This window comes from Ixodes scapularis, unplaced genomic scaffold (assembly GCF_016920785.2).
Source record: "Ixodes scapularis isolate PalLabHiFi unplaced genomic scaffold, ASM1692078v2 PGA_scaffold2__306_contigs__length_199485367, whole genome shotgun sequence".
NCBI lineage: Eukaryota > Metazoa > Arthropoda > Arachnida > Ixodida > Ixodidae > Ixodes > Ixodes scapularis.
In genome coordinates, this window is record NW_024609857.1 from 13,861,936 (window position 1) to 13,882,059 (window position 20,124).

At 48.3% G+C, this 20,124-nt stretch overlaps 1 protein-coding gene across 2 annotated transcripts in view; it reads right to left on the bottom strand.

Annotated features, from left to right (window-relative positions):
• Window positions 1-1,017: 1,017 nt before the first annotated feature.
• Window positions 1,018-20,124, bottom strand: part of LOC8041222 (cell division cycle protein 123 homolog) — a 42,258-nt gene continuing 23,151 nt past the window's right edge. For both annotated transcript variants that reach the window (XM_029991893.3, XM_029991892.4), the window contains 2 exons: window positions 11,771-11,905; window positions 1,018-1,128 (listed from right to left, as the gene is read on the bottom strand). In XM_029991893.3, the coding sequence (XP_029847753.2) occupies window positions 1,072-1,128; window positions 11,771-11,905 (192 nt within the window). In that variant the 3' untranslated portion in view covers window positions 1,018-1,071. The remainder of the gene's footprint in view (window positions 1,129-11,770; window positions 11,906-20,124) is intronic.

Below are 20,124 nucleotides of genomic sequence, written 5' to 3' on the forward strand. Positions count from 1 at the left end.
TACGTTACTAAAAAAAAAAGTAACGCGGCACCGGTAACGCTGTTACTTGTAACACGTTACCGCTAACACTACCTGAAAGGTTAAAAAAAGAAAGAAGAGCACGCGAAATTCTTACTCACGAAAAAAAGAAAAACTGAACATACCATCTTCCTTTGGCCAGACAACACAAAACATTGTGTGCTCGCGAACAGTACTCCCGCGTGCTCGCGAAAGCAGATGGAAAGCGACCCATTTTTTTTCCTTTCATCCCATCCCCATCGGCAGTCGCGATTGCAGTGGCCAGACAGACCCGTATGAAAATACTTGTTTTTATCTTCCCACATCCCCCCGAGGCGCTTCCATCCTCTTCTGTCAACTGAACATGCAGACGAATTGTTTGCACAGGCAGCGGGACATATTCGGTCTAGCAGTCGCGAGAGCAGACGCCATTCCGCGCGCCATTATGCGGGGGAGCACGAGTGGCGCCACCGTCGCTACTGCCCGAGGCGGTACACATCGATGCGGCGAAAGTGTTGACATACACTCCGAGAGGCAGCGAATAAATATATAATGGCCCGGGGAAGCCCCGATTATCTGCATTCCCCGAGGAACGAGTTAGCGAGCGAGATCGCTGTTTGCACTGCCGTTCTCTCGTCATCGCTGCGAGCTTCACGTCGCGGCCGTTGGAGGACTGGGGAGGGGACGGATGAAAGCGGCGGTGTTTGCGCAGCCAAGAGTCTTTTAGAGACGTCCGTGGGTTTCGCCGCCGCTTATTAATGGGAAGAAAAAAAGGAGGCGCGTAGAGGTGATTGGAATAACCTGCGTGTCTCTTTTGTCGGGAGGGGCGACGAGAAGTTCTTTTAGGTTCGCCGGTGCGAGAGATGGCATGCCGCAGTCGAGCTACGCAGCAGCGCGGCGATGGCATTTTGGCGGGCTCGATGTTCGGCTGTGGAGATCGGCCCACCGTTAGGGTTAAGGCGATGCAGGTCGGATTTCCGGGAACAGGTACTCAAATTGACGTCGAGGAGAAGCGAAACATAACACGAAAGTATCCCTTTTATTGTAAAATTTACCCCCTTGTGTATAAAACTATCAGGAGCTTGCATCTTGGTGGCAGTCTTCGTCTTCTGAAGATTCTTCACCGGGTTTCTGTTCACAAAAGAAGGTCGGTTGAATTAGAGATCACACGGTTAGAGTACTGGTCATTCGCACACACAAGGTTATCAGTGTCCTGACCTAAAAAGCAATGTTTAACTGATCTAGTGTACAATAGCATAATCATCAAACCATAAAAATCTGCGCAAAAGACAAACAATCGACATGTCACGAGGATAATTCAATTTTAATCGTGATACGTAATTTCCTGAAATCGTGCTAAATATGCAAAAGGGCGGCAGGGAGTTAACCTCTCTCTCTCTCTCTCTCTTTTTTTAATGACTAGATTAGATTAAAAAAAAATCTTTAAGAATAACATTATCAGCTAGGGCAGACGCCAGGGCACGAGTGTGACGCGATAATTTACGAGATAATTACCTCCAATTTTCTCATTAACTTTCTGTATATTGATTATAGCTGCCACACACAATGAAAATGAGGGTCGAAAGAGCAAAAAACCTGTGGAAGAAGAAACGTCGCAGTGTGACTAGAAGCACAACTTTTCTTCTAAGATATAAGCGCCTGACATTTTTTGACAACGGGCTGTGCATCCAAAATCGAGGTGTGTCACTTAAAATTAATAATTTAAAAGCTAATCAGTAGTGTTGTGCGAATATTCGAAAAATACATTATTCGATATTTGCTTTGATATTCGTATCGCTCGAAGTGATGATCGCGGCAGGTTAGCCCCGTTGAGCGCGCTTCTCACCGAGCATGGGTGCACTGCGGAGAAGCAACCTTCCGCGGGTGTTGCTTCTCCGCAGTACACTGGTGCTCGATAAGAAGCCCACTGAGCGGGGTAACCTGCCACGATCAACACTTCGAAAGATACGAATATCGAAATTGTGTGCTCGGGAGAAAAGCGCACATTCAAAGCGGCATGGTGCGCGCGTACGCTTGGTGTATTAAAAAAAAAAAAAGGATACTTTTTCATAAATATAGTTGGATTAAAATTAGCTTATAATTATGGAAGCTTGGGAAATACCTTCATGAGTATAGCTGGGTTTTCGTTTAAGCATGGTGCAACAGTAATGAAAGGCTCGAAGTTCGATAGAAAAATATTCGGTCAAGCCACCATTCGTTTTGAACTCAAAATCCACTAATCGCCCCTTGGCTACTAATTCATTTAATTTTATTATTACGTAACATTCTGGTCTTGGTGTCCGCACCTTCCAACAACGTTATCCCGAAGAAACGTTAGTATGAGGGAAATGATTTTGTTATCTCCAGATTTCTGCTTGTAATGAAAATTATTCGGCGTAAAAAAAAAAAAAAAAAAAAAAAAAAAAACATTGCCAGAACACTAAACCGCCCGACCGTAAGAAAAGAAAAAAGGTAAAGAAGCAGGTTGCCAAGGTGAAAAGCTAGCGTGCCCAGATTTTAGAGCGTTCCCAACTGCTCGGTACGGGTCACGTGATCTGTGGTATGCGTTTGCACTACAGGTGACGAAAGCGTCGATTGTCTGCAAGCGTCTCACTCTCTCCGCCCCCTTTCCTCCTCGTCAAGCAACGATGCAACGCATGCACACTTCAACCAATCGGCATAAAGTGTCCGCCATTGAATTGCAAACGCTCGTCGTGGTTCTAGTTGTTTCCTCTCTTGAATGTAGGGTTTCTACAAAACAAAAGCGATGAAGCAGCGCCAGAAAAATGAAAACAAACAAAGAGCTTTGGAGGGGCCCAGTGCAAAACCTAGACAAGCATGCAGCATCCTACAACAGTACCTACCAACAGTGGAAACACGATTATACAACTTTCAAGGCACCGCGCAACAAAACCATCCGAGAATCGCATAATCCAAAAACTGATGATTACTACTGCGGTGCACCAGACAAATATGCATAACTTCTATAATTTCTTTTAGACATCTACTGAACTCTGTGGAAGCCTCAACTAAATGAAGACAACATTAAAAGATTCTGCGGTACCCCCATAAAGCTGCCAACAAAACTTATTTTCACCTTGCGTCGTTTTAAAGAAATAAAAACCGCATCTCGACGTGGTGAATGATGTTGATTGGGGCAAAGCTCCGGTGGTGCTTGCCTGCGTAGACGCTGAGCCGCAACATGCCGAGCCTTTCGTTCGTTTTCATCCATGTCACGCTGCGGTCAAATGCTCAAATCCGTATATAACCACGTTCCACACCACACATCCTCTTTCTGACATGGATGAAAACGAACGAAAGGCTCGGCATGCTGCGGCTCACCATCTACGCAGACAAGCACCACCAGAGCTTCGCCCCAATCAACATCATTCACCACGTGGAGATGCGTTTTTTTTTCCCTACACGAGCACGGGAGCAAGTGCTCACGTGAGCGCGTGAGCTCACGAGCAGGAGCACGTGCACCCGACGGCGGACGGACATACGGACATGGCTAGCCCCTAAGGAGCTTCGCCCCTAAAATAAGGTCGCTGACCGATTTTTCGGACTTGTTGCATATTTGAGACCTAAAAGAGAAACCGTGACCTACCCAATAGAAATAGTGCATATCCACGACCGATGTTTCGGACCGCTTAAAGTCAGAAAGTTTGATTTTTCGGACAAAATCGTCGCGAGCGATTAGCGGGAAGGGAGGCACTCACTTGATCGAATGACGTTTTAGCGAACGCCCACGATACCGAACGACACTTTAGCGAATAGTCGGACGCCGCGAAGCTGCGTTTTCGGGTGGGCCCAAGTGGGTTCATATTTTTGTAATGAGCCGCCGCAGACTGTCGCCGCGAAGCGGCGTAAAGTGCGAAACACATGTACGACGAAACCGTCCGATCCGACGTCCGACGACGGTCGGAGGCGAGGGTTTTTAACGCTCTCCGATGCTACGAAAACCCTCTCCCCCCCAAGGTCATTCCGGCAGTCCGCACGTCGGAACGGAAGGTTTCGTCGTACATGTGTCTCGCCCTTAAAGCGCAGCGCGGCGGATGGGTTAACGCGCGCCCCCGTTATTCGCTAAAACGTCGATTCGCTCAAATGTCGCTGTTCGCTAAAACGTCATTCGCTCTTGTGATATGGGCCCCAGCGGGAAACACATGAATTGACTTAGTCTGGCAGTGTTATTTGTGAGCGTTTTTTTCTTCTAGCTGCGCGTCATTACCGTCATCATTGTTGCCATTTTTCTTTGTTCATTTGCCATTCTGCAGTCGTGGACTTGCGCCTCTCATCTCGTCTCAATAAACCGTGTTTTCGGACTACGCTGGCTTGGACGTCATAGCGCCAACTGTTATTCCCCCGCTGCGAAGTGTCGCTAAGAAACGTGGAAAGTACTCGACCATAACACTACGAAAGAAGCAGCGATTCTCGAGCTAATAGAAAGTTGCCGAACGCATGAGGCACAACCTGAAGCAAGGCACTATTGACAGCTATTTTAAGCCCGCATACACGTAATAAAGTCAAGTTTTTTCGTCTGCTGAATTTTTCGGACAGCTCTATGATTGGCACGTTTTTACGGTCCCTGCGAAGTCCAAAAATTGGTTGGCAACTTAGCTTCCTTTTCAGGGCCTGAAATCCTTGGAAGCAGGATAGCTACACAGTCGTCTGCTATCAGAACAGAAGTACTTCTTCATGCGTTAACACACACATCAAAGTCTGCGACATTGTTCTCTTTGTCCGAAATGACACCAATAGGCTCTATCTCTTCTTCTAGAGCTTCATCGAGGGACAATGTGTTCCAGATAGTGACACTGCTGCTGACATAGCCTGTGAAAGTTAGGAGTTTCCAAGCACGAAATTTTGTCCAGTCGAGGTTACAGTAAGTTAACGGCAGTAGAATCAACTTGCGATAGTGTCCTTGGTAATTACGTCCCGCAAATTGAAGACATAGATCATGGCGCCCAGTACAGAAACCCTTCTCTGGTACTCATCGCATTGCAATGCCAACAACTGATTTTATATTGAGGCATCTTTTGGCCACTTTGACGACACATATGAGATTTAGCATAAAGCTGTTGGAGTCGGCTCCGAGAGTTAGCTTAATGTTACTTAAGCTTGACTTAATTGATGTACCACTATAACCTACTTTTGAATTTAGGTGCTGTAAAAAAGTGAGAAACGCAAAAGTGCTCTTTAAGCATTTATGTTAAGATTATAACGGGAGGGCAGTTCCTTTAGGTTTCTGAAGCATTCTGGTTTTTGCACTTCCCAATGACAAGAGGACCCTTTTTGTGCCATCCTCATTTCTACAGAACAGCACGGTCAGACAAACCCAATTTTACTTGCCACCATGAAGACAAATGTCACCTTCAGGCTCCACGTCACAGAAAATTCCGGTTTCATCAGAACTGAATACGTTGGGGGGGGGGGGGGGGGGGGGGGGGAGGGGGCGGGGGGGGAGGGGGGTGCTTACGTTTTACGATGAAACCCATTCACCGACAGCTGAAGTGTCTGTGAAAGAGCTTTCCCCATGCGTCAATGGACCTTTTTCCAGTAACGAGCGCTGTCTGCAGAGTTGTCTTCGAACTACAAATGAAGGGCAGCCCAACTTGCCTCCGTCTGTCAGAATACACTGGCATTGTGCCGTTGTATTGATCTCCGTTGCTTTTTATGACATAACTAGCACATACTGAAACAAGAATGGCCAAAAAAGACAAAATACGCTCAAAGATAGGTGCCCAATATGTTGGTCGACCGGAACTTTGCCCTGCGAAAATGGCGACGGCGGGAATCAACGCCAGGAGAGGGGTGTATGGATGCGCAGAAGCTTACTCAGGGGTGGAACTCATGAAATGTACTTGGGAGCAGCCATGGGAGCAGCTGAAACAGCTGTTTTGGAGCAGGTTGGGAGCAGCTAAAACTACGTTCTGGAGCAGGCTAGGAGCAGCTCAGACAAGCTTCATTGTGCTTCAGCTTGTGTCTTAGACAAGCATGGGAGCAATTTCAATCATGCTTAGCAGCACAGATGAACATGAGTGGTTATGGACCTTGGTAGATGGGATAACAGTGTAACAGATGCGAAAACTTGAAACTTTGTGAGCCTTAAAGGGGCAATGCAACAATTATTGTACTTTGCGCAAATACCGCTTAGAACGGATCCCTGACGTTAATGACCTATGAAACACGCGTTCGTTTTTTATCCCACGCAATAGAAGTTCCGGAAAAAAATTAGAGGAAAACCAGCAGCGTTCACCCCCTCAACTCGCAGCCAGAACAAGCGACCACGTGATCTGGAGCAGATTATATGCCGCCAATGTTGATCATAGCCACGCGCTGGGGTTAGCAAAGCACAGGACACGTGCTGAGTTCCAGACATTGTTATGGCTTGGCTATTGTCGTCGTTGCAGCGATTGGACATGGGCCACTACCCGAATGCTTCTCAAGCTAGTAATTATCACGAGCCCAAACCGAGTGCCCACGCAATGCTCGGGTCCAATCTATGAACCGAATTCAAATATCGTCATTGGGGTGTACTGCGATCCCCACGTTACATCATCAAATTTTGCAAAGAAGAGATTGAATGAAAATGACCGTTTTTGTCCTTGAAATTACACCACAACAAAGGGGTTTTTTGGCCAGTGGCATTGCGTGCGAGTATCCTTGAGTCCCACTAGCGCCAGTAAGCTCGTGTAAAGTGAAAAACATTCCAATTGAATATCGTTGCACCGCTCCTTTAATGAGAATCAAAAAGCAAGTACCATATGTTTCTGAAGATGGTATCCTTGATATTTTCTGAGTGGCTTTCAGCTGCTCAAAATGCAAACCAGCATTGCTTATCGCACAACCTACACGTGCTCGACATAGTAATTATATGTGCGAACCACGTGACTTGCGTAAGCAACGGACGTGCAGTTGCACGGAGGAACCGGGCAACGAATTTTGAGTTCATCCTATTGTACAACTTGATATCGAAGCAGCAGACTATGATTAACGAAGTTATCGTATTTCAAGCGATAAGCAGGAGCGAGGTTAATGTACGCCGAGTAGATCTACCACTCGCGCAAGAGCTGCTGGCCGGCAAGGTTTCGGATTGGACCGCATTTCAGTTCTGTCAAATCATGATTTATCTTGCAGGAATGCGGTTCTAACTTCTAGCGATGACATACTAAAAGAAATATTTTGCTCATTTGTTTTCAACTGGATGACGTTTGGATCCCGGGTCGCAGAGTCTCAGGCAATCTGACGCTTAACGACTCGACCTCACCTCAGCCGACTTGCTTAACCACTTATGGTCGAAGAGTAACAATCCAGTCGCAGGTGGTGTAGCGCTTAGAATCTGAGTTTTTTTGCGTGCTTCTGACTCGGGATACACAGGGAGAATAAACAGAACAAAGGATTGCAAGGCTGACCAGGTTAAATGCGCTCATTGTTGCCAATTGAGTCAATAAAACCGAAACCAAGACAAAATAAGTTTTTTGGCGCACGTTTTGCGATCTCGCGCATAATGGCGCGAGGTATTGGCTGTGGCGCAGTTTCAGCAACATGGCGCAGGATGGTGCAGACCATAGCCTCCTCTATACTGATAATGCCTGGCCGATGGTTGGCTCCCCCTTGCTTCGTCGTCGTTGCGCCTGCTTCACATATTTGCTACTAGAGGCGCCAAAACCCCATACAAAAATGCAGAAGACTCTTCTTCGCTGCGTGCTGTTACAGTCCACTGTGATGCCGTTTGTGAATTGAATACATTCGTAACCCGTGCTACATAGCAAGCGCAGGGCACCGTCAGTATATATTTCATATATAAAACAAGTATTATACATGTCCTTTAGCTTCCACATCTTGGTTTTGTTTCTATGCTGAAATGTTACCAGACCTCTGGTGCTTGTCATATCGACAACAGAAATAGTCAATGCAAATTAAAAAGGAGACAGACAAGCTGGCGGACTTCCGCAGCGTTGAAACAGCGACCACTTAACGTTTCCTTTTTTTTTCTTTTTTTGTTTCTGGAGCAGAGTTGCAAAACATACGGCCCGTGGACCACATGCGGCAGTCAAATGTTTTTTCGCGGGACCGCGAACGCGTCCCCACTTACCGAAAACCTGCGCACCTCTCGGCAGCGCTCTGACCGGGGATCTTGAGATGCATTTTCAATTTGTTTTTTAAGCGCACAGCCGCTTGATATTTTTGACAGGTCTCCTGTGGTCCGCACTGTTTTTCACGTATGCAGTTCTAGAGTTTTAACAACTTCCTAGATAGTGGCTTGTTGGAGAAGATCTTCTTAGGTTATGCTTGTTAGTCACGGATGCCGAGTAGTTTGTGAACTTCTGTGCTAGTACACAGAAGTTGTAGGAAACCTTTGTAATTGTTGACATCTTTCTCTGCCTTTGCGTATTTCAGAGCCCCATGGTGCCCAAGGGTATCCACCACAGTCTCGGCAGCTGCATGCAAAGGCTTTCTCAGCATATTTCGTTTTTGCAGTAAAATCTCTACGAAGCCCTTCAGTGCATACAACACCCTCACTACTTCTTTGATGGATAGTATAGTCCTCCCCTATCCTGGTGCCTGAGGAGGGAATCACTAGGAGCCATAGAAGCCCTGCTTAATGACCACCGTAAGGTACAACTCGCGAGTCCGAGTTGCAAACAGGCACACGGTGTGATGCGACTTAGAATGCAGCACAAGGAGTCGGGGCTAAGTACAAGATGCTGCAGTGCCCATGATCAATGAATGAAGTAAAATGACTGCGCGTATACGTGTGGCGTCACAGTGTGCGTGCCACGAGCCGCAGACAGCCCCGTGCTATTCAGCTATGCCGGCTATTGCTAAGCACTCTAGAGCTGTGCGGGTCGAACGATGACCGAAAGAAGTTACTTGTGTCACAAAAAAATTACGTGATCAAGCGACCTATTTGATTACGTAAAGTCACGTTCGCGCGTAACCTAACATGGAAAATTTACGTTATCACGTAGCTTAACGGATAATGTAGCTTACACTAGCTACAGTGAACTGTAGCAGCAGACAGCGGAAAAGCATCATCTGCATTTCGGTATGGGGTTTCGGCGCCCATAGTAGCAAAAAGGTGAAGTAGGCGCGACGACGACAAAGCAACCATTGGGCAGGCATTTTCAGTATAAAGGAGACTATGTGCAGACACATGCGTCTGGCGCAAATGGCGCAGCCGTTCCACTCCTGCTTACTGGAAAAAGGTCCCATTGTACACAATCCTGTTGCATTCTTTAAAACAGTCAAACCACCCCCATTCGATGTCCAGAAGTCTTCAACACCAAGATGCCATGCACCCCGAATAGCCTTTTTGTTTACGATGGTACTGCCAACACGGATTCAAGAACTGCAAGCTTGGCGCAGCCACTTCCAGAAGACCTCTTCACATGTGCTCTGCTTGCCACTTTTTCCAGTCTTTCTTTTCATTCCGGACTTTCTCGTGCTCTGCAGAATGGTTTCTCGCTCCTCAAGAGCTGTCTTCAATGACAATAATGAAATCTCCAAATTCTGCCTTTATAAGGCACTCTCCAAATGTCATAGTATCCATTCATGAGGTATTGTTAGTTGGCGTTCACTGTGGGCATACAACCACGACAGTACAACTTTGCATTCACATCTACATGGGTACAGCGGTGGCAACAACACGGCTTATAAATGTTTGCCACTGAACGTCTGGACTGCAGAGACCGAGAGGCACAGAAATCACGGGCAGAGAACAGGCAGGTGAGCTGGGACTTGTTGCTACTCTTAATTTATGAACGTAGGGGGGGGGGGGGGGGGGGGGGGGGGGATATTTACCTCTGTTCTTTGAACAAGGAAGGATGAAAGAAAGTGAAAGCAAACACCATTGAGAGTGGAATGTAAAAAAGCAAAGGACATGTAAAACAATGAGACGGAGCAACAAAGGAAGTTCCCATGATGTCGTTTCCCCACTGAAAGCTGAACGTAAGCAGAAATGGCAATTACAGCATTCATGATGGAGGAGAATGCTGTAGCAATACAACCTTGTCCCTCCCTCCCCCTCCCCCCCTTGCCATCCCAAGTATCGAAAACACTGAAGCTTAATCTGAGTAGAAGCAAGGTGGCCAACTAGGGTGCCTCTATGCTCTTCTGTGTACGGTGCTGCCGTTCTTTATATAAACCAACACCAACTGCAAGTGCTCAAGAGGAAAGTACAAAAAAGAAAAATAGCCAGAAACAAAAAGCCACTGCAGCAAAGTCAATGCCAGAAGCTTCTGCCAAAAAACGCTCTTCCACACACTAAAAAAGAGGAAAAAAGCATAGCGAGCAAAATGGTCAGTTGTCACTACCCTAAGGAAAGTGCACATGAAGGCACCACATGCCAGATGTGTGCATCTTGGAGTCGCTGTGAGCTAGCTTTGCGCTTGCTGTGACATACGCGAGACGCACTGGCGGTGACGCCGATGCGAGCTAGGAAGCACTGAGCAGATCCACTAAGTGACGTTTGGTGGGGAAAGGCGGACTTTGTCTTCTGGATGGTATACGGAGAGCAAGTCGTTTGCTTCTTGCGCAGAAGTTGCGGTGACGTCAGAATGATGCCGAGCTCTTATTGGCTGACTGAAAAAGTGGAAGCCGTTTACAAATCCCTGTAACGCCGAATTGGAGCGCAGCTCTTGAGGAGGAGGAGTGAAGGGTACTGAGGGGAGGGTAGACCCCTCCCCCTTCTCCTCCTCCTCCCCTCATTCTTTAATATGCTCCGGGGGGGGTGTCACGTGACTTCGGGGAGGGGGTCACGTGACCTCGGGGAGGCGTGACCTGGGGGTGACCTCAAGGCCACGTGACCCCAAAGGTGACCCCCACGTGACCTCGGGGGTCACGTGACCTCAGAGGGGTCACGTGACCTTGAGATGACCTTGGAAGGGGTCACGTGACCTCGGGGGTCACGTGACCTTGGGGAGGCGACCACGTGACCTCGGGGGTCACGTGACCTCAGAGGGGTCACGTGACTTGGGGGTCACGTGACCTTCAAAGGGTCACGTGACGTTGAGATGACCTTGGAAGGGGTCACGTGACCTCGAGGGGTCACGTGACCTTCAGGGGGTCACGTGACCTTGAGATGACCTTGGGAGGGGTCACGTGACCTTAGGGGGTCACGTGACCTTGGGATGACCTTGGTTACGCCGACGGCGACGGCGACGCCGACGCCGCTCAAGCCGGGAACGGGCCCCTAAGAGCTGCGCTCTAAAAACTAGTAGGTAGATCTCAATGCTGGATGCTTTGAGGTCTACCCACTGTTTTTTTCAATCTGCCAATAAGAGCTCGGCGTAGTTCTGACATCACCGCAACTCCTGCGCAAGAAGCAGACGTCTTGCTCTCTGCATTGGCTGTAGACGTCCAATCTCCCAGAGCTGCTTGGTTTTCTATGTGCCTGGCAGGTTGTCTTACGACGCAGGCCGCGTACCATCAAGTGTTGCGATACAAACCTCTGATGCATTATTTCTATGGGGAGTTTGCAAGGCTTGTATTGAGCTGCGATAAAATGTGGGACGTCCCGCAAGCTAGAGACGCATCAGCGGGGTCCCACTGTACTAGCTGCTGCCATGAGGTCAAAGAAAAAAGTTGTGAATCTGAACCAAACCAAAACTTCTACAAAATAGACATTAATAGTATTGTTACGTAAAAGATTACCTCCAATTAACGATCTATAACTAGCTTAACCTAAGAGCTGAGAAAAGGGCGTAACATACTACTGAATATGAGGCAGTGGAAAACTAATGCATCTAGATGTTTCACAAAAGAGGCTTACAAGCTTCATGAGGTCAATCAGCTTCTGAGCATCTTCTCCAGCACACAAATCCACAACATCCCTTGGCAAAGCATAATGCCTATATGGGCTTGGCTGAACTCCATGGTTTTCTTTCATGTATCGAAATTCGGGAAACTGGAAAAAAAAAGATGATGTTGGGTCGATTTTAGTCTAAGCATTTTGATGACCTTTTCACAAGAGAAAAAAAATTTGCTCAAATGTTGTCAGCTTGGGCACTTGTGACGATAAAGTAAAATTGTGTCGCCCACTGAAGAGATTGTTAGGTACAGTTGCGGACGGACATGAAAAAGACCAGCTGAGCATATGGCTTAGAAGGCCTAAAGCGCTATCTATCAGAAGAAATATGAACCATTATCGAGGAATCAGGGGCTGTTAAATTTTTGTCGTCACTCTACACTTGACCAGAGGTTGCCGAGTTAATGCTAATTTCAGCGACAATTGTAGAGGCGTTGTGCGACAAAATTCGAAACCGTTGGGTCGGCAGGTTGAGTGATCAGTTTTCGGGCATTTGATAATAACTTCACAAAATAAAACTAACTTTTTTTACTTTATTTCACCGAGCACGCATGCTTCATCTAAAAACAGCGCCTAAATCGGTATTGTAACGACAAAAACTGAACAGCCGTCGAAATGCCACTTGTCCACAGAATAGCCTCGGTAATAACTCAGCTATTTTCCGCCATTCCTGCGTCACTGCATCAGTTTTATTTCGGCCACCAGTTCACTCCGCTGTAACTAAAGGGGGCCAAAGCATTGCCACGTGCCTTCAGTCGTCTTTTTTTCGGCTGCTCATCCAAGATATGAAAACTGTATTTACACAATTGTGCGAAGCACACAGGATGCCGAAGCATTATCGAAGCTAGGAAGCTCACGCTGAACACGAGACAACTGAAGGTCCTCCATGTCGTTCCTGTCATTGTTGCTACATTCCCAACATGCGTCGCCGGCATCGTCTAATGAAATCTTGTGCTTCACGAACGACCGCATCTTTCGTGCTTGCTTGGTGATTGCGTCGCACATTGCAGGTAAGGACGGATCACGTGCTTCTGTGGCGTATGTTGCAAGCTTGACCTTTAACTCCGAAAAGCATTCAGACCTATCCAGACTTTGGCCCGTGGAAGCCTCTTGGTTTGCAGTCACGGTTAAAAGATGCTGTGCTGCCGAAAACGCCACTGGCACACCTGCTGCGGAGACGGCTCAAACCTGTGCAGCGCAGTTGTTAATTTCTTTCGGCACAAGGAGCGCAAACCTTGAGGTGACCTCAAGGTTGGCGCTCCCTGCGACCCTGAGTTCCCGTCCGCGCGTGTTCTGGGGGCCAACAAGAACCGTTATGGGCGTGAGATCGTGGAGGCGTACGCCATAAAAGAGGCGCCGAAGAACATTTTGTCGGCCTCGTTGTCGCTGTCGGAGAGAGAGTTGATATTCCTGACACCAGAGTTAGTGACCTTAACAGGGCGGGCGAGTGGGCATTGCTCCCGAGAGGGAAATCGGGATGTCGCCGCCCTTCCTTTCCCTCCCGCTGTCTCTGCGTTTACATTCCCCCCCGTTTTTCACCCGGGGCCTTGTCTTGATCCCCTCCTTCCCCTTGCCCCTCCCTTTAACTTTCCCTCTCCTATAGAGGAGTTCTGAAGGCGATGCGTTCCGGCAATAAATCTTTCGTTTGTTGAAAGGTGTGTTGTTCCGTCCTGCTACGTACGCGCCGTACGAGCCAGCGGTACGAGCCATGTTCCCCGACCGACGGAGAGCAACCCGACACCCCCGATTTCGCAAGCGGGGCCCGGCGGAGCTTCCCTCTCCAGTCTCTCTCCTGGCTGAAACATAAGCAGCGGCGGATCACTGCCGCTCCCCGGCACGCAGAAGATGCTCTGTGCTGGTTTTGACTTGACGCCTTTCTTTCGCTATAATAAACACAGTTAACCGCACCTTGACTCAGCCACTGTCACTCATAAAGTAGTCACATCAATGGCGACGAGAACAACGATATCGAAGCCCTTATCCAGATGCCCAACATCTGACAAGGCAAGTCCCGACGGTTTGTGATTTCTTCTCGGAAAGAACTCTAAGTGAAAGAAAGATGGCGACTATCGGCACCGCCCCAGCGTACGACGCGGAAGTGGTTCTTCGTCGGTAATCGGATTATCGACGACAAGCAGAAGACCGGGATCTTTCTGTCTTGCGTAGGACCGAAGACCTACTGGTTACTTCGAAGTTTATTGACTCCCATAAAGCCAAGCACAAGGACGTTCGAGGAGCTCCTGAGGACCCTGAACCAACACTTCTCACCGAGACCATCCGAAATAATGGAACGGCATAACTTCAATAGCCGCTCCCAGCAATAGGAGGAAACTATTTCGGAATTTCTGGCAGCTCTCCGCAAACTCACCGAGTTCTGCAACTTCGGCGACACCCTCGACGTCATGATCCGGGATCGACTGGTCTGTGGTGTGCGCGATATAGGAGTGCAGAAGAGACTGCTGGCAGAGTCAGCGCTGACCTTGGAGAAAGCAACGCACATAGCACTGGCGGTGGAGACCGCTAGCAAGAATGCATCGGACTAGAGAGGAGAAGGCTTGGACCATCCCCAAGTCAACAAGGTGAGCGAACGAGCTGTGAAGAATAAGCATGTGGAACGCTTTCCGCGAAACAAAGCACCCCAGTCTCAAGGGCATCAGCACAAGAAGTGCGGACAATGTGGCAACAACGACCACGACCCAAAAAAATGTCCTTTTATGTCAACTGCCTGCTTTAAATGCGGAAAAACGGGACATCTCGCAAGGGTGTGCAAGTCGCGCTCTCAGGCAAGTGGTTCGGCACGCCATGGTCAGGCCAACGTCATCGCTGCAGCACAATCGGACCCCGCAGAGGAATTGGATCTTCGCGCGATTAACAGCGTCAGTGAGCTGCCGATGCACAAGCCATGGACCATTCCGCTGAGTTGGAACGGAATTCCTGTCAACATGGAGGTCGACACCGGTTCCCCAGTATCAGTCATTTCGGTGAGTGTTTACCGACAACACCATCAGTCATGGCCTAAACTGACCTCTTGCCAGACGAAGCTATCGTGCTACCTGGGAGCCCTACCAGTTAAAGGAGTTCTCCACATGACAGTGGAACACGAAGGACAGAGTGCAAAGGCGTCAGTCTACGTCTCGGACTGCAATGGACCGAGTCTGTGCGGCCGCGACGTAATTGGAGCGCTACATCTACTCCAGAAGATCAACTTCGCCGAGGCGGAAGACCGGGTCTCCGAACTCAAGACGAAGTTTGATGAGTTGTTCAAGGCAAGATCTCTTCCCTATGCGCTGCGAGACAAGGTTTCAGCTGAGCTCGACCGTCTTTGCCAAGAAGGAATCCTGTCGCCGGTGACACATTCTGAGTGGGCGACTCCCATCGTGCCGGTGATGAAAAAAGACTGTTCCGTGAGAATCTGTGGGGACTTTAAGGTCACACTAAACCCTGCCTGTGACATTGAACAGTACCCTCTCCCAAGAATCGAGGACTTGTTCGCATCACTGAATGGCGGAGAATGCTTCTCGAAATTGGACTTGAAGGATGCGTACCAACAGGTTCCTCTCGACAAGTCGTCAAAGAAGGTGGCAGTGATAAACACGCATCGTGGACTCTACTGCTACAACAGACTGCCCTATGGAATCGCCTCGGCCCCGGCGATATTTCAGTGCAGGATGGAAGCACTCCTACGCGACCTTCCGGGGACGCAGGTTTTCCTCGACGACATTCTGGTGGCAGAACGCGAGGAAGAATTCGGGCGAAACTTGGAGAAAGTACTCCAGAAACTGCACAGCAGCGGTGTTCGTCTTCGAGAGGACAAGTGCGAATTCCGGAGGCAAGAGGTGACCTACCTTGGACACCGAATTGACCGTGATCGGCTACATCCTGAGGAACAGAAGCTAAAGGCCATCAAAGAAGCGCCAACACCAAGAAATGTGCAAGAGCTAAGGTCGTTCCTTGGATTCTTCACGTATTATAGGAGCTTCATTCCCCGCATGTCAACCATGCTCAACCCCTTGTACGACCTACTCAAACTGAGTGCGAAGTGGCAGTGGGACACGGCCCAAGAAACAGCGTTTCTGGAAGCAAAGAACGCAATCCAGAACTGCGGATTTTTGGCTCATTTCGACCAATCAAAAGAAGTACTGCTGGAGTGCGACGCGTCGCCATATGGAGTGGCAGCGGTGCTTTCTCACCCGATCGATGGCGTCGCGAGGCCGATTGCGTTCCGCTCCAGGACCTTATCGCCCGCTGAAAAGAACTACTCGCATCTCGAAAAAGAAGCTCTTGCCTTGATCTTTGGTGTCACCAAATTCAGAGATTATCTCCTGGGGAGACAATTCACACTGGTGACAGACCACAAACCCCTTGTTGGACTCTTCAGGGAAGACAAAGCTATCCCAGCAACAGCGGCTAGCAGGATCCAGAGATGGGCTCTGACACTTGGTGGATACATTTACAACACACGCCACAGGGCTGGAAAGTGGAACGGCAACGCCGACATGCTAAGCCGGCTTCCCCTGAATGATGGAAGTCAATCACCGACAAGCCCAGAGCAAGTGGCCTTCGTGAAGCAACTGGAAACAGCACCACTTTCGGTGAAACAACTAGCGGATTTGACAGCTGCGGACCCGGAGTTGAGTAAACTTCGAACGACTATCCTGGAAGGATGGCCAACTCAGCCACAAGATCCCACTCTCGAACCCTTCTGGACTCGTAGAGCGGAGATGTCGGTGGAGGAAGGACTTGTGGTGTGGGGTAGAAGAGTGGTAATTCCACGAAAGGCAAGGCGAGCAGTGCTGCTGGAGCTACACGACGCCCACTCTGGCATGGCTGCGATGAAGTCCTTGGTCAGATCGCTCTGTTGGTGGCCAAACATGGATTGCGACAACGAGAACATGGCCCGCGACTGTCATCAGTGCCAGCAAGCGCAACCTATGCCGCCCTCAAGGGAGCCACTGTCGTGGCCTGCAGCGACCATACCCTGGTCAAGAATCCATATCGACTATGCGGGGCCAGTCGACGGGCAAATGCTGCTAATTGTAGTAGACAGCTACTCTAAGTGGATTGAGGCTGTTCCGGTGAAGAATGCTACTTCAGAAAAGACCGTAGAAGTAATGCGAGGATTATTTGCTCGTTTTGGGGTACCATATTGCATCGTCTCGGACAATGGCACTCCCTTTACCGGGCAACCCTTTAAAGACTTCACATCCCAGAACGGCGTGCGTCACGTTCGAACTGCACCATATCACCCACAGTCGAATGGACTCGCCGAACGGGCTGTGCGAACGGTGAAGTCGGCTCTGAAAAATATTTCTGGCAAAGACCTACAAACAAAGCTGGACCGCTGGTCGCTTTCATACCGGCGAACACCCAACAGCACGTCAGGAAAATCTCCGGCAGAACTCTTGGTAGGACGTCAGATACGTTCGAGATTGGACCTCATTAACCCCGCACGACTGGAGAAAAAGGAAGAACAACCACCTCAGATCACCGCTGACAAACGACTTCAACCAGGAAGAACCGTGTTTATCCGTAACCACGGATCGGGTTCCCGTTGGATTCCGGGAGTCGTAAAGGAGACGAAGGGAGCGCGCATGGCAATCGTTACTACACCAGACGGCGATGTTGTCCGACACGCCGACCAGATCAGGCTGAAGATTCCGGAAATGGAAACACCAACTTTTGAGGACGACACATGGATGGACGACGTCGGCATTCCCGAGGCGCCAAACATGCCAGTGCCAAGAAGGTCAACTCGTCCGAGACGGAAACCTTCGCGCTTTCAGGCCGCCTAATGTAAACTAAGGGTGGAGGAGTGCTACGTACGCGCCGTACGAGCCAGCGGTACGAGCCATGTTCCCCGACCGACGGAAAGCAACCCGACACCCCCGATTTCGCAAGCGGGGCCCGGCGGAGTTTCCCTCTCCCGTCTCTCTCCTGGCTGAAACATAAGCAGCGGCGGATCACCGCCGCTCCCCGGCACGCAGAAGATGCTCTGTGCCGGTTTTGACTTGACGCCTTTCTTTCGCTATAATAAACACAGTTAACCGCACCTTGACTCAGCCACCGTCACTCATAAAGTAGTCACATCACGTCCCCTGTATTTTTGTATATCACTCTTTCTAAAAATACACCATTACCAACGCGCTCACTAAGAAGTAGGAAAAATGGGTTGACCTACAATTGTGTAAATACGGTATCAACATATTCCACTGCAAGTTCCTTTTAACATTTAAATAAATGTTCTAAGAATGTGAACGAGGGGGAGGGGGCTGTTGGCATTTATGTTTACCTAATGGTCTGGTGGTAGTGCAGACTGTCAGTTATTGCCAGATTTGGGGTTAACACACACTACTTCAACCATCAGATTTGCTGACCTAAATAATGTCTCCACATTTTTAAAAGGAATGCATAACGAGACCTTCAAAACTGGAACCCAACAATTCCCAGCAAAAGTGTTCATAAACTGGAAGCGAGCAATGTTCATCACCACCACGTGCTTCTGTTGGCCATGACCTGAGCATGCAATGTGCTCCTTACATCATTAGAATTTGGCAATCTTCATCAGAGTGCTAGTAGGCCATAAACGCAAGAGCAGATATTTGCCGTCAGATTCTGTCACCAAGCACAAGTCACCAGCAAACCGATACTCGCATCAAACACATGAGTTGCATTCAGCCGCGACGCATACGGGAACGTTTGGTCCCAGAAAAAACACAATAAAGTGAGAAAAAATAAAAAAAAAAGGTCCACACTTGTGTTAAGTTTTGACAGCAGAACTCATGTTCTATACTGCTCACCCCCATTGTGTACTTCTCTGTCCCCAACACAAAATGAGTTAGAAAAATTCAAGTTCAACTTTGAACAATGGTCTTCTTAACAGGGCAGTAAATCATCAAACTGGAGAATTAGTTCACCTTTTCTTCTTCTGTTGAGATATATTCGCATAATGAACACACTTTTTTTTCCTGAAAAATTGACACATACTTGGGGGGTGCGTTCATTACGTGGGATAAAATTTTTGCACTTACACACTTTGTGCAATGTAATTTTAGGTGCCCATATGACATGGCAGGGTACTGTGGCACGTCTCCACAGACAGAGGCGTATTCCAGGCTGGTCGTGGGCGCGCCACAGTAACCATGCTATATAAATTGCAAACCTTTTTTAGCTTCGTAGGGCGCTTTTTCTTCGACAAAAGCGCCCTACGAAGCTCACGCAGCACGGAGAGCGACGCGACCCGTTCTTAGGCCTAACCACTTTCATGATATTACTGTCCGAATGCGGATCATCCGATGGACGAAGCGGCACGCATGGAGCGGTTCATCGCGGGATGCGGGCAAACACTACACGGAGGCGCAAGAGAAACTCGAGTAGCAGGAAGACTCAATCTTTGACGTCACTGCACTGGCATAAATCGCGCGAGAACTTCCAGTTCGGCTTTTGGAAATTGTTTTTTTTACTTCACAAACAGTGAGTTCCTAAGTTTCAAATTTTGAGGGTAATTAATGTGCAGGCTTTGTATTCAATCCTTTCGGATAATAAAAAAAAAATTATTCTGAACTGTCAGTGACCCTTTAGGGGGTTAAAAGCTGACCTACAGATAGGGTGACCACCTTCCTGCTAGCAAAATGCGGAACAAGGAGGAGGGGGTAGAGGAAATTTATGAATACGCACACCACGAACTGAGGCTCTGTTAACACATTTAATATCCTGTCCTGTTTATACACCTGCAAATTGTATTGCAGCAATTAAGCTAAAATAGTTTTCACTCTCAGTGATATATATTTATATGCCAAATACGTTATTAAATGTGTCAAAGTTGAATGCATAGAAATCAACTGCTGCAGCACTCAATGCATCAAATGAAATTAAGAAACAGTGAACTTTTTTCAGGTTATCATTTCCTGTCAATGCTTACTTTTATCAACATGGTCCCACACAATTATTTAACATTATGCTCTTTTTCTTTCTGCCTTTAAAAAAAAACAAAAAAAAAACACTTTTTTTTTTTTTGTTTTGATACAGTGATATGCAAATAATGGCAATAAACGAGCAATTTTCTCCTACAAAATTTTGCCACTAAGGGGAAAGTCAGAACGGCGCATGCGCGTCGGGTCTCCTGCAAGAACGACGGTAGCTTTGCAATGCTTGCATAGAGAATGGCGTACCACTGCAATACACACGATTACCAGTGACCTCCGTGCTTTCCCCTGCGCCGTTGTTCGGCAGCATCACGAGTTGGAGAGTGAATTTTACGACAGTGTGAAATGCGGGACGTTTTGAAAATTAGGGAATTTCTCGCGGGACACGGGGCACGA